The sequence below is a fragment of the Periplaneta americana genome, chromosome 1 (genome assembly GCF_040183065.1).
Source record: "Periplaneta americana isolate PAMFEO1 chromosome 1, P.americana_PAMFEO1_priV1, whole genome shotgun sequence".
Taxonomy (NCBI): Eukaryota; Metazoa; Arthropoda; class Insecta; order Blattodea; family Blattidae; genus Periplaneta; species Periplaneta americana.
The window spans coordinates 54,046,308-54,061,076 of NC_091117.1; the positions used below are offsets into that span (position 1 = coordinate 54,046,308).

Below are 14,769 nucleotides of genomic sequence, written 5' to 3' on the forward strand. Positions count from 1 at the left end.
GCTAACTATCAAAGAGGAATTTAAGAACTTTACTTTACAATAATGTAACTCCCATGAATATTTACTAGATTACAAATAGTGAATGGGCAAGTACCAGTTGATGTCGAGACATATGCAGTATGATTAAGAGACTAGAGTTGTTTAGAGGTCACAATGTCAGACAAGAAAAACCAAGAACTTTCGAATTGCACATATTTAATATAATAAAAGTGTACTCACGGAAACAAAAGTGTTCGGCCGTGTATTTGCAATTGAGTGCCGAAGTTATAACAATAAATTCAACATGCATATAAAGCACAATAATGAGGGGTGCAAAAGCGATAAAATGGAAAATGGCTATATAGGCTTGTGCTTTTGTATTTTCATTTTTCCTTTTTAATGAATTCTGAATATGCGATAAAGTGGAAAATGTACTAAAAATGCGAAATTTGTACTAAAGTACGATATAAATGCGAAGACAACGATTTTTAAAATACAATTTATTTCATATAAAGTTAAATTTATAACATATAAGTTCCTTTCTTTAATCTGATAAAAAAACTTATTCTGATAAAAAAACTATACTGAGTAGATCGTGGAATCTCGCAGGTGCAGATGTTAGGAATTGTACAAATATATTTTTTTTCAAGAGGTTGGCGAACTTTATAATCACCTAGCTGGGTGTATTAAGTTGATTTGGAAGTTTTATGCGAGAGCAAAATAAAGATCATTTTTCGGGATGTTAGGTTAGATTAGGTAGCCTAACGATGGCTAGGGGCGGGTTAGGGACGAGTCTTTGCACGTCGGCCATACTGAGGCCTATTGTGCACCCCGAATTTATGGAAAGAATGAGGATGAGGTGTGCCAGCCCCTGGGCGCATGTGATCCCCTACCTGGTCACCCAATGGGGGGCACCCCTAACCTCCACACCCTAAATTCATACTGCCAAGGTGACCAAGCAGCACAGGATCCATTCTGACAGCCCATCCAAGGTGTCAAAGCACCCTTGGAAGTACTCTTAAGGAATGAATCCTGACAGAGATATTGGGGAAGGCTGGGAACCCAGGAACGGTTGCGGAGAGAACCCCCCCCCTCCCCGTAAGCAGACGAAAACATGCGTCTTGACCTGAATGTGTCTATGAAATGAGATAAAAAAGATGAATGACATGAAATCTAAATTCTTTTTCTACATGGGAGAGGAAGGGAAATGGACCATAGCAATGAGAATTCCAATCCAGCATTTGCCTAAGTAACTGTGGAAAACCACGGAAAAACCACAGTCAGGTTGGAATAACAATTTTGTTTGTATGCATCTGGTCTAAATAGTGTAATCTGTAGCTAATCAGCGATGTATGCAATGGAGGGAGCAAGGAATTGCCCACCCTACCCCATTATCTCCTGACTAGTTGTCTCTTAAGTGATGCCTTGTTGGTATCATTTTTAAGGTTAAGAACTATCTTCAGACAGTTAACTAAACAACAACAATTACTGTATTACAGTTCACTCAGTAAGCCATTGGTTGCTGATGCCTGTACTATACATTGAGCTACAACACACTTTGACAAACCTTTGCCAGTGATCCTGCGGATCTCTATTGCCTGTACTGGGAATAACTTTACCTTATAGCACCCATTTTCAACAGCTGTACTACAAATGATCCAGTGGTGTGCTGTGAGAAAATGAAAATAGTAAAGATTGCCATAGCAAAGAATTGGAAAAATAAAAATGAAAAGAGTACCTAGTAAAAAGGTGAGTCCACAAGAGTCAACTTTCAGTGAACCTGGCACAAGTCAACATTCAGTAAACACATTCCCTCTAAAACCCTCAAAATTCCCCCTTGGTTCGGAACCACTGGTTTAGATTACACCTTCAGTTTGCCATGTGTTGAAAAACGATGTCTTATAGGCAGCAATGAGCTGTGCAGCAATCTCCAACGTTCCAAGAACTATAAGATTAACTACATTAAATATTTTTAAGAATTGTTATGGTTCTCCTTCTCTCTCTTCTTATTATTGTTGCAGATGCCCTAAATCCTTCACACCAATTTCTGACCAAATGATATGACCTGGTTTTTTCCTCTTACATTTCATTTGTGTATGTTTAACTCTATCACTGATTATGATGTGAAATACTGTATACAAATATACAATGCGAAACATTACTTTATGCAGGAACCTTCACGGTTGAGTCTGAGTTGATGCATGAACGTTACCAGGAACGAATAATCCAGAAAGTAGCTGCCTTGAAAGAGGCAATGAAAACTGCTGAACGTGCTATGTGGCGATGTGATCCACGGCGACATTCTGAAGGGGAAACATACATAGAAGTGACACGTCTATTACAGGGACACATTCAAAATGAAGTGGACATGAACAGTGAAAATACTTGTAGAGAAAACTGTGCTTATTACTCGTATGCCAGGAGTCATAGATGCTATGATAATCTGTTCTGTCCCTACCAGCAACAACGCTGCAATGGTGAACTCAGAAACTGCGAATTCATTACTTCACACATGTGGGTCTGTCAAGAGGTGAGTTTTTTAACATGCAGTGAAGTATTGTAATAATCTGTGTAACTAATTAACTCAACAATGTCTTATAATTTTATTACTTTCGTTAACTTGAACAAAAATGTAATTATAAGTTACTGGAACTAATGTCAAAACTTCTTATTTTACAAGCATTTACGTGACATTTCATTTAGACTATGATCATATTATTTTTGTCAATTCGAATAATTTCTTTGCTGTAGTCAACATATCGTCATTGATTTTGTGAAACCTCCTATGTGACAGTACAGAGTATAATTTTTCAGGTGGAAGATAAAATTAATTAAAAATCAATGGGCGTACACTCAATGATGTCATTTATGTCCGTCCTATTCAGCAACATTTTATGCCAAATTATCTAATGTACTTTCTTATGTACGCCTATTGATATTTAAATAATTTTTTGTTCCTCCTGAAAAAATTAGGCTATGTTCTGTTCTGTCACATAGGAGGTTTCATAAAACCAACGATGATATGAGGACTATTTTTTTTATAAAAGATAAATTTGAATACGAAGCACAAATTAATGAAAGTGTGAATTAGAAATTTTTCATTCTGATACTTCAATATAACTACAAAGTGTAAAATGCAGCACTGATACAATAATAATAATAATAATAATAATAATAATAATAATAATAATAATAATAATAATAATAATAATAATAATATCAATATTATTCTGTCAATATAGTGTAAATTTGACTTGAATTTTGTTGTTTCTGTATAGGATAGTCGAAGTGTTAGACGCTATAAATGGATTGAATATGACAATGGACGTATTTTTGGAAAGAAATCATCGTGTAACAGAGGAACAACAAAAGTGGATAGCTGGTGGCGATGGATATTTTGGCATTGCTCATACTGCTTCTGTTTGTGTGATGAACAGGGACCTAAGTCTGATCGCTATTTCAACTTACGGGAAGTCAAGTCAGACATTGCTAACAACAAGTAAGTCTCTTTGTACACTATCTACCAAAAAGTAATTGGGCACTGTTTTTGCCCCTTTAGAACCTCGTGTTACCACCTCTTGTTGCTACAACAGCAGCCACCTTGTCAGGCATGTTCTCCACTAGTTTGTGTACAATATCCACTGGAATGAGTCGCCATTCCTCCTGCAATATGGCTCTCAGTTGGACAATGGAAGTTGGCTGCATTTCCCGAAACCTCAATCGCCGGTCCAATTCGTCTCAAAGGTGCTCAATGTGATTGAGATCAGGACTCTGTGCAGGCCAGTCCAACCGGTGAACATTATTGCCTGCATACCACTGCATAGTAGCCGCCAAAACATGGCATCTAGCACGTAAAATCCTGGGTGCCCAATTACTTTTTGGTAGATAGTGTGTATCTTTCCAACAGTATTATTTTTTAACACAACTCTAGGTGCAGATAAAATGCATTTTTGAACATTAAAACAAGAATATAGACAAAAATGAAACAAACTTCGTTATGTGCTTACTCATTATTTACTTATTCATTTACCGGTAGTATTCTAAAAAATTATTCCCTGTTTTCATAAGATAAATAATTTCCGTTTGAAATCCGCAATCAAATTTGTATGAATTTAATAGTATGTAATTATATAGTAAAATCTCTCGTAACAGGCACCCAAATAACCAGCAGTACCAAAACAACGGCACTTTTGGCTGAGCCCCCTCCCCCCCAAAAATAAAATAAAATCTGCCACATTGCCAGTATGGGTCATCAGTTTTGCCACATTAAGAAATTCACACGAACTTTTGTTTTTAGTGAATATTCGAACCTAAAATTACCGTATTAATTTGTGTGATGTTTTAATGAAGAAAAACCATACAGTTTTTATGTTTATTTAATTATGTTCGGGCCATCAGTGTTGCCACATTAGGAAGTTTATACCAACTTTCGTTTTCAGTGAATATTCGAACCTAGAATTAGTGTATTATTTGTGTTGTGTGATGTATTTTAATAAGGAAACTCCACACAGTTTTTATGTTTATTCAGTTATGAGCAACTGAGAAAAATGAGCTCCACATGGCTACAGTTTCAACATTTGGCACCATGAAATACGAACTTTTATATATATATATATATATATATATATATATATATATATATATATATAGGTATTTATTCGATTATCCGGCAAAATCTCGTATCCGAAACTAGCCTAGTCCCTTTGGTGCTGGTTAAGAGAGATTCTACTGTATTGTGGAAACTGTACAGAACATACGTATGTTTCTAATAGAAAAATTAAAATGACCTACCAGTAGTTACAAAGCTGAAACTGATATACAGCATTATTGTTCAGACAGACAGACAGAAAGAAAAAAAGAAAGAAAGAAAGAAAGAAAAAGAAACGAAGAAAGAAAGAAAGAAAGAAAGAAAGAAAGGAAGAAAGAAAGAAAGAAAGAAAGAAAGAAAGAAAGAAAGAAAGAAAGAATTAAAATCTATGGTTGAATGGTACTTCAATATTATATTAAATAGAAAATTACGTTCAATTTCCTTGTTAGATGTCACGTCCTAACTGCAAAATCTAAATCATCATTACTACAGTGCTATCATACAAAAGGATAATAGTAGCCTACAATACAACACCATTTTAACGAATCTCTGCGGAATTAATATTTTACTTAAAAACAGATTTTTCTTAAAAGAAGGTTTTAAATTAATTTAAGCAAGAAACATTTTTAGGTTATTTAACTACATTCAGGGACGTAGCATGCATGAAAGCACTGTAAGTATTGCTTACAAATCAATATTGCTAAATTAAGTAACATCAAGTTGAATGCAGTAATCCACTACAGTTTAATGTGCCTTATTATAGTTTAAATACTGGAGATTTTTAAGTTACACATTAGCAATATAAGTACCGGTAGACTTGAGGTGTGTTTATGAGCGGTAAATGATTTTTGCTATGAGCATGTATAACTGGGTGGGCAGCTAGGAAGCTGAGCAGGATATGTGCCTGCTCATCACTGTCCATGTAAACATTTAGCGAGAATGCTTTTGTGAATTTATACCAGGCTTACCAAACTCGTTGCACAGTAGTGCAAGCAAGAGCACGCATAATATAGTGCAGCAGGAAAAAGAGGTATATAGATCGAATGCTGTTGAAGGGAGGGTAAGAGCAGTGGATGCATCATAATGATATTGTGAAGCATGTATGAATCAAATTAGGATAGGGAAATCAGAATATTTTATTAATATAGTTGATGTTCACGCAACAATTTTCTGGGGACTAGGAAAATTACATCATTGTATCAGGGTTATGGTTGTATTGAGGGGTTGTTAAATTTTACTCATCTTCATGTTCTGAAAGAGAATATAGTAGAAATAAGTACAAGATAATATTACATATCATAAAATAACTTTTAATCACTTTTTTAATTACTCTACTTGGCATACAAATTCATTTAAAATTCATTCATTTTTTTACATCATCAGTAACTTAAATGTACTCTGTTTTTTGGAAATAAGGCTTTCAGAAATAAACGTGTTTGTCATTGTTTCGACCACACTCACACGATCCGGTGGTATACTAGAGAAATTAAACCATTTCAAGACAGCAATATCAACATTTTCTGCTGCCACAGTTTTTAAATTGTCCTCTATTTCCTTACGTTTCTTTATGAATGTTGCGAGTGTTGCTTGTGCAAATCCATACTTTTCAGCCACTTCAGTCTGCTTCAATCCCCAATCTAAATCACTAAATGCAGCTAATTTAGTCTCTAAGCTGATTTCTTTCTGTGTTGCACCTGTCATCATTAACAAATAACACTCGAATCTATGAAAAGTTCCAGGTCATCAGGAAGGAATCATAAAGGCAAATTCTGTTAAGATTCAAGTGCCCTTGAAGCAGAGTTGTATTGTAACACACTGACGGCACAGAATGTTAAGATTGGTCAACACAAGTATGAAGGAGGATAGATGGAATAATGGAAAACATCTTTAAGAGGGTGATACCAAGTGAATAGTGAAAATTGAACATGAAAACAAAGTGAATTAAAAAAAAAAAAAAGAAATAATTATTATTCTGTCAGGGTTTATCCAAAATTTGACCATCGTTGTACATATGAATAAAACACAATAAAAATGTAAGAAATACGATGGGACAAATCAAATTAATCATTGCAACAGGGTTCATCAATATATCAGTTTTTGCTGTATGAACATTCGACTGTATCATTGCCTACATATTGGTACAAGCCTGAATCAAACGTTTGTGATGTTACACGCTAAGGTAATTGCAGTCCCATGAGTGTCGCAAAACTAAAGTTGTATATACATATTCCATCAAAGTATAAAGCAGGGAATTTAAAGTTGTGCAGTATTTTCCTCTTGTATTATATAATAATACACGAAGTTTCATTATATTTCCCACAGATACAAAAAGTAATTTATGAGATAATAAAATTATTTTCAAGTGAAATATACATTAACAACTTATAGGCAACATTTTTTTGTATTGAAGTTAAGCGTTTAACAATTTTCCATTGTATTACTTGTAGAAAAATACTGATTATGAATATAACATGCAACTTCAGGCAGAAGAGTGAATTAGAAAATATATAGTTTTAAATAGTCTGTGAAGGTGGTGGTACTCCTGGCAATGCCACAATGATGTAACCATACCTGATACAGGAATCGATCACAAACATTTGAAATTAGTTCGGAATTTCATTGAAACAGATTATGTATTCGCAAATACATTGAATTGCTATATATATGCGAGAAGATTGCGAGAGGAAAAGTTACCCAGAAAGGTGTTAAAAGATGTCCAGTTGAGAAACAAAATAAGGTTGCCTGGACTCATGAAGGTAAGAGGTCAGAACAGAGATGAGAGTAAGATGACTAGATGGATAGGGCTTATGTGGAAAATAAAGATAAAATTTTACGTACAGAAAGTTATAAATGAATAAATAAAATAAATAAACAAAGTAGATAGATAAATAAAATGAATAGATAAATGAATACATAAATAAATAATTATTGCAGGGTAGTAACTGGACTGCGTTTTGTGAAGAAAAACAGAGTAATCCATCTGCAGATTCAAGAGGCAGGACTACTGCCACGTGGAGGTATCAACATGAATTCAGTGCAATGGCAACCTGTTGATGACTACAGGATATCAGATTATAATGTATATAACGGAAAGGACTACCACACTCTCAGCTGGGAGCAGAGGGCTATTGACCTGGATGATCTGGTAGCTCCTGAAGGATATGTATTGACAGGTAAAGCAGTCAAACACAATGAAGGAAAGCAATTGAAGGCTAAGAGACCTGATCAATTCTCTCATTAAAGAACTCATTAATTTATCATTCTTGTTCATCAAACTATAATAAAAACCTATTATAAAATGTATTTTTAGAGTAGCAAGAAGCAGGATGAAATTTAACATTATAAGAGACAACAAATAATTGAATGAATAAATAATAAATGCAAATCTATAATAAAAAATGACTTTCCCTTTCTCCAGGAATAAATAGTGTACACATTAAAAAATACCTTGCAATTTGAGGAAGGTTAAAAAAATCCAATGATCCATTTTATCATCACAATAAAAGATAAAATTAGCTGAACAGCTATTACATACTTGGTTAATATTGCATTTTAAGACAATATTTAATCACAGATGATTTCAATTAGTTAAACTAACCTGAGTGTGAAGCCAAAAATTATAGTACTTTTTAATTATACAGAAAGAGAGAACATAACTTTTAGAGCAAATTGTTACTGTAATTCCTGGAAGAAAATTCCTAGAAGTCAACATTCACAACAAGAATGCATGCAGTTTATGTATACTGTATGTGTCATTTTTATGGACTACTCTTACACAATTGGTAATTCTGTAATCCATTTATTTGCAGGTATACGTTTCAGACGAGTGGAAACACATCTGAATTTGGAAATCATGGTCACGCCCTTAAATTTTACAGCTGGTACTCTAGACAATCTGCATCAGAAAAGTAAATGGTACAGAAACGACAACACTCAAGCCTCTCTTCATGAACCCCGGTATGTAAGCAAATTATGTCTTGTGCTTACATTTGTTGCGCAACTTTAAGATTTTGATAATATATTTCCTTCCATTTCACATCTCCTTCAGGTAAGTCACTGTGAATGAGATTTCCTCACGTAGGTTTTAATTTTTATATCTTCTCACATGATCAAATTTTCAAAAGATTATAAAAATAACTTCAGATCATTTGTGGCCTGACACAGATTATTAATTTATGTTGTTTTCAAATGACTGGAGCTTGGTTTCACACCATTAGTCCTCCTGCTTCCTAGTAGAGTCTCGTTAGATCTTTTTGGACCCCTTTCCCTGGGTCCAATCGTCTGCAATCTAACAGATGTTCCTTGTTTGAAGCTACATCCTTTCCACCCAATGTACTCTGTTCGTCAGACTATTGCCATTCTTTGAAGATGATCACCAAAGCAGGCATGGCCTGTTTCCGAACTGAAAAATGCTACAGCAGTTCTTCGTGAAAGCTGTTTAATCTTATCAGCAGACTTTAGATTGGGACATGCCTCCTGCATTCCAAATTTGGAAGCATATGCCATGTCTGTTGCTTATTTTGCAAGCATCGTAGCTTTAGGTATGCCACGGATGTAAGCAACATTATCACCCTTATTAATTTATTAGATGGTTATTACTGTCCCGAAACTGAAGCACAATAAAAATCTCAGTATTAGAAAGTATCGTCACCTGCAGAATCCATGGTAACTTAATTCACTATTTTAGAAAAAAAAAATGACAGCTGACATATGCTAAGTCCCCTCCAAAAGACTTTGGTTGATTTCGTAAGAGCTTAGATTTAAACATGAACGAATTTCTTATACAAGACTCCAGTCTGTTTTTCCTTTGATTTGTTTGTTTGCTTTTATTTTATTTTAGTAGGTTATTTTACGACGCTTTATCAACATCTTAGATTATTTAGCATCTCAATGAGATGCAGGCGATAATGCCGGTGAAATGAGTACGGGGTCCAGCACCGAAAGTTACTCGCCATTTGCTCATATTGGGTTGAGGGAAAACCCTGGAAAAAACCTCAACCAGGTAACTTGCCCCAACCGGGAATCGAACCCGGGCCACCTGGTTTAGCGGTCAGACGCGCTAACAGTTACTCCACAGATGTGGACTGTTTGTTTGTTGCTTTTCAGTCTGGTTACAGATCAAGTGTTATAAATAATCTATAACAAATATATACGGTTTCAAGGGATAAACTAGGAGCAAAAAAAATAAACATCTTTTCCTAATCGTGTGAACCTGGAGCTTAGACTTAGACAAATTCACGAGATCAGTCATTTTTTGTGTCTAAGACTGAACATGCTCTTACTAGATTCATATTATTAAGAATGTCTATAATAGTATAATTAGTTATGGACGTACAGTAATTGTTATTGAACATTTGAAAAAATGGACAGATCAAACAACTGAAACTTTACCCCCCAAATTATTCTTAATCCACCATCAAGGTCACAAATACATTTTATCGATAAGAATTCTCAAAATGATTATGCATTTTTCTGTAAGGTAATTTAGTATTGTAGTCAATAACTTTGTATATAAATACTGTAGAAAAAGTTATTTTAAGTTTTATTTATAATCATTGTAAATGGAAGATTATACCGTGACTATCTGTTGGAAAAGAAACACTGGCTCTCTATTTCATGTTTTATCATCTAGTGGCCACATCTGAAACATGTCCATCATAAGGTCCTGTGAAACACTATGTGTATTTCTTTCTCTTTGTAGGGGAAGTGGGAGCCTGTCCAGCATTTGCCTTTTATTAAAAATCTAGTTTTCCGGTTATTTTATGATTGAGAACCATTAAAAATTCCGATCTGATTGATCAACTCCTCGAATTTTAACCTGGGACCTTCTATATGCCAGTGCTGTGTCTCACCATTGAACCACCTCGCTCAGTAACTACATATTTGAACGGCAATACACAGCAATGTTTTTTTTTATGAACGTAGAAATCTAAGCAAGTGTATAATACAAACCTGTTTCAGAAAAGAGCTGCCTATCTACAAACCAGATGTACCAACTCTGACAAAAGAGGGATCCGTTGTTGATTCAAAATCTGACCAATTCTTGTTGTTTACACATTCTGATATTAACGATGATGCAGCCCAAACTACTGTGCCATTCCTAGATGCTCAACCTGTAGCGCCTGAACCACCAACGCTACTTTCTGGAGCTGGAATTTATCACAAGGGACGTCCTGGCTATGGAGGATTTATAGGACTCAAAGTTATGACATATGATTTCAAGTCACATTTAAATATTGTTACTGAAGATCATGTTAACTGATTAAGATGTTGGAATCTTGTTTCCTCAAACATTAGGATAATATTATGCATCTTTTTAGTAATTTTACTATTTAGTGTACAAAACAAGTCTGATGAAAACTAAAATTATCGTAGAAGATTAAAAAATGAAGAAAACAATCCTTTAATCTGTGTGTGCCTAGTAAAAATGGAAGAGTTCAAAGACAATTTTACAGCTTATCTTACAGACGGCTTCTTACAATCATTAAAAAAGTAAATATAATAAAATTGAGGTATTCACAATAAAAACTGTATCAATTACAACTAAATACCACTTTTATTTTCATCCTCTTAAGTAATAATTGCAAATTTCACTTTGAACCTTCTTTATTACCTGTTCTTTGAAATTTACTTTCCAAATTATCTACAATATGCTTCACATTCTATAGAGGTTAAATGTTATATAATTTTTATCCATGCAATGAGAAAAATTTTGCCTGACTGCATTAACGAAAATGTGTTAGATATTTTTATTTGTGTACCGGTTACACTGATTTATCTTGCGTAAAATACAGTGACTAGTCTAAATGATCTTCCCAATTACAAAAATATGTCACTCACATTGAATCAAATTTTGGTGTACAAAGTTTGTACTGAATCGAAAAAGAAATTCTCACAGTTTTTTAAGCTTGCAGCCCTGATCACACATACAGGGTGTAAGGGGTTTTAAGTGCCATTACTTTAACTGATGATTATTCATGTCATAAGGAAGAAAAAATGTCTTCACAATTTTTTTCTAATTGCAGTATTTAACTAATTATTAAAGTTTACAATATCAGACATTTTGCAATACAGACATACTGGTACAAAACAAATGCTCTGTTCTAATGCAGGTGCAGACAGGGCAATTGTTGTTTACATAAAACGAGCAGCAAATACAAACTTTCAATCTCATTAATGGAGCATTATGTTGGCTCAAGCGGTAGGGGCACGGCATGTCCCTATCACTTGGTCCAAAGGGTTGTGGGTTCGATTCCTGCCTCGGGCATGGGTGTTGTGTTTGTAAAAAAAAAAATTGAGGTGCAGTGTAATTATTTAAGTTGTGTCATGTAATTAATTGAGTTGATATATAATTAATTAAGAAATTTAGTTGATATGTAAATAAATTACGGTGATATGTAATTAATTAAGATGATATGTAATTAAGTTCGTATGCAATTCATTAAGTTGATATGTAATTACTTAAATTGGTAATAGTTGGGTGAAATAGAAGTACTTTTGCTTAACGTAGGCATTATTATAGAATAGTTTTTATTTATGGTCCTAGGTTTATTGCATCCACTATTTATAGATTTACATTTTACTTTATTTTATTTCATTTACGTTTATTTTATCTTATTTCATGTAATTGTAATTATTGTATATTATATATCACTACCACCGGGTGTATACCCAATTGTAGTGTTAATAAATACATACATACATACATTTTATTTAAACAATATTGCTCCATTTTTTTATTGTACGTCTAAAAATAAACAATAACTGTTTACTGCACAAAATCACACGAACTTTTCCTTTAAAGCAAAATTTTAATCTCTCCTCTTCCGTAAAGCAGTATCATTTTTAAAGAAAATTCTCGATGTGTGATTTTCGAAACAGGGTAAGAGACTCCTAGTTTCTAATAATATAATCGTTGAGAAACTGCTACAAAAGTTCACCGATTAGGTAACCTTCTTTGCGGAAAATGTTGACTGTACATCCTTCTTGCCGTACTTTAATTAAGAAGACTTTCTCCATAAATTAATAACATATCATGATATTCGTAAATTGTGAATGGCATTTAAGTTGTTTATTGAATAGGCCTAATTGTACTGAACTGCTATCTGCTCGGAAGGAGCTTGAACTCAGCTGATATTTATACAGATGGATCTCTAAATCCTAATAATGGGACATCAGGAGCAGGGTATTATATTCCAAAATATCAAGAAAGTTATTTCATACCATGTTCATCCTCCTCCAGTCTTGACACTGAATTGCTAGCTATTGATGCTGCTCTTCAGTGTTTTTCTCAAATTTCTGAAAAATCTATTTGCACACTTACCAACTCCAAGGGGGCTATATTTAATATAATTAAATATGTACCAAACCTATATGCATATAGAATTATTCCACTTCAGAAACAACTAAGTAAACTAAAAGAACTCCAAAAGGAAATAACATTTCAATGGATACCTAGTCATTGTGGTATACCTGGAAACGAGAAAGTCGATAATATTGCAAAACAGGCAACATATTTGCAACCAAGACCTCTTCAAGTGATATCTCTATCCAGTGCTTTTGCTTCAGTAAAGTCTCATTTTACAAACCTATGGATCAACAATTGACTCTCTTCCGACAAAGGAAAAATTTTACAGTCTGTACAAAAGAAACCAAATGACCTGAATATGTACAAAAACTTGCCCAGACATGTTCAAACATTTTTAACAAGAGCTAGAACAGGTCACATGTCCATCATAAGGTCCTGCAAAACACTATCTATATTTCTTTCTTTTTGTAGGGGAAGTGGGAGCCTGTAAAGCATTTGCCTTTTACTAAATATCTAGTTTTCTGGTTATTTTATGGTTGAGAACCATTAAAAATTCCGATCTGATTGGTCAACTCCTCGAATTTTAACCTGAGACCTTCTGAATGCCAGTGCAGTGTCTCAGCACTGAACCACCTCGCTCAGTAACTACATATTTGAACGGCAATACACAGCAATGTTTTTTTTTATGAACATAGAAATCTAAGAAAGTGCATAATACAAACCTGTTTCAGAAAAGAACTGCCTATCTACAAACCAGATGTACCAACTCTGACAAAAGCGGGATCCGTTGTTGATTCAAAATCTGACCAATTCTTGTTGTTTACACATTCTGATATTAACGAAGATGCAGCCCAAACTACTGTGCCATTCCTAGATGCTCAACCTGTAGCGCCTGAACCACCAATGCTACTTTCTGGAGTTGGAATTTATCACAAGGGACGTCCTGGCTACGGAGGATTTATAGGACTCAAAGTTATGACATGATTTCAAGTCACATTTAAATATTGTTACTGAAGATCATGTTAACTGATTAAGATGTTGCAATCTTGTTTTCTCAAACAGTAGGATACATATTATGCATCTTTTTAGTAATTTTACTATTTAGTGTACAAAAGAAGTCTGATGAAAACTAAAATTATGGTAGAAGATTAAAAAATGAAGAAAACAATCCCTTAATCTGTGTGTGCCTAGTAAAAATGGAAGAGTTCAAAGACAATTTTACAGCTTATCTTACAGACGGCTTCTTACAATCATTAAAAAGTAAATGCAATAAAATTAAGGTATTCACAATAAAAACTGTATCAATTACAACTAAATACCACTTTTATTTTCATGCTATTAAGTAATAATTGCAAATTTCACTTTGAACCTTCTTTATTACCTGTTCTTTGAAATTTACTTTCCAAATTATCTACAATATGCTTCACATTCTATAGAGGTTAAATGTTATATAATTTTTATCCATGGAATGAGAAAAATTTTGCGTGACTGCATTAACGAAAATGTGTTAGATATTTTTATTTGTGTACCGGTTACACTGATTAACTTGCGTAAAATACAGTGACTAGTCTAAATGATCTTCCCAATTACAAAAATATGTCACTCACATTGAATCCAATTTTGGTGTACATAGTTTGTACTGAATCGGAAAAGAAACTCTCACAGTTTTTTAAGCTTGCAGCCCTGATCACACATAATAATAATAATAATAATAATAATAATAATAATAATAATAATAATAATAATAATAATAATACTAATAATAATAATAATAACAACAATAATAATAATAATAATAATAATAATAATAATAATAATACTAACAATAATAATAATGTTTTATTTTCGCTGGCAGAGTTAAGGCCATAAGACCTTCGTGCCATTATTTTAACTG

General features: G+C 33.7%; 1 protein-coding gene and 1 long non-coding RNA gene across 2 annotated transcripts in view; one reads left to right on the forward strand and one right to left on the reverse strand.

Annotated features, from left to right (window-relative positions):
• The window catches only part of LOC138695883 (uncharacterized), a 67,335-nt gene extending 54,929 nt beyond the window's left edge, over positions 1-12,406 (forward strand). The window contains exons 6-10 of the mRNA XM_069820227.1: positions 2,151-2,509; positions 3,258-3,478; positions 7,502-7,740; positions 8,377-8,524; positions 10,529-12,406. Coding sequence (XP_069676328.1) covers positions 2,151-2,509; positions 3,258-3,478; positions 7,502-7,740; positions 8,377-8,524; positions 10,529-10,829 — 1,268 coding nt within the window. The 3' untranslated portion in view covers positions 10,830-12,406. The remainder of the gene's footprint in view (positions 1-2,150; positions 2,510-3,257; positions 3,479-7,501; positions 7,741-8,376; positions 8,525-10,528) is intronic.
• Positions 1-14,769, reverse strand: part of LOC138695891 (uncharacterized) — a 209,759-nt gene that overhangs the window by 189,217 nt on the left and 5,773 nt on the right. The window lies entirely within an intron of this gene.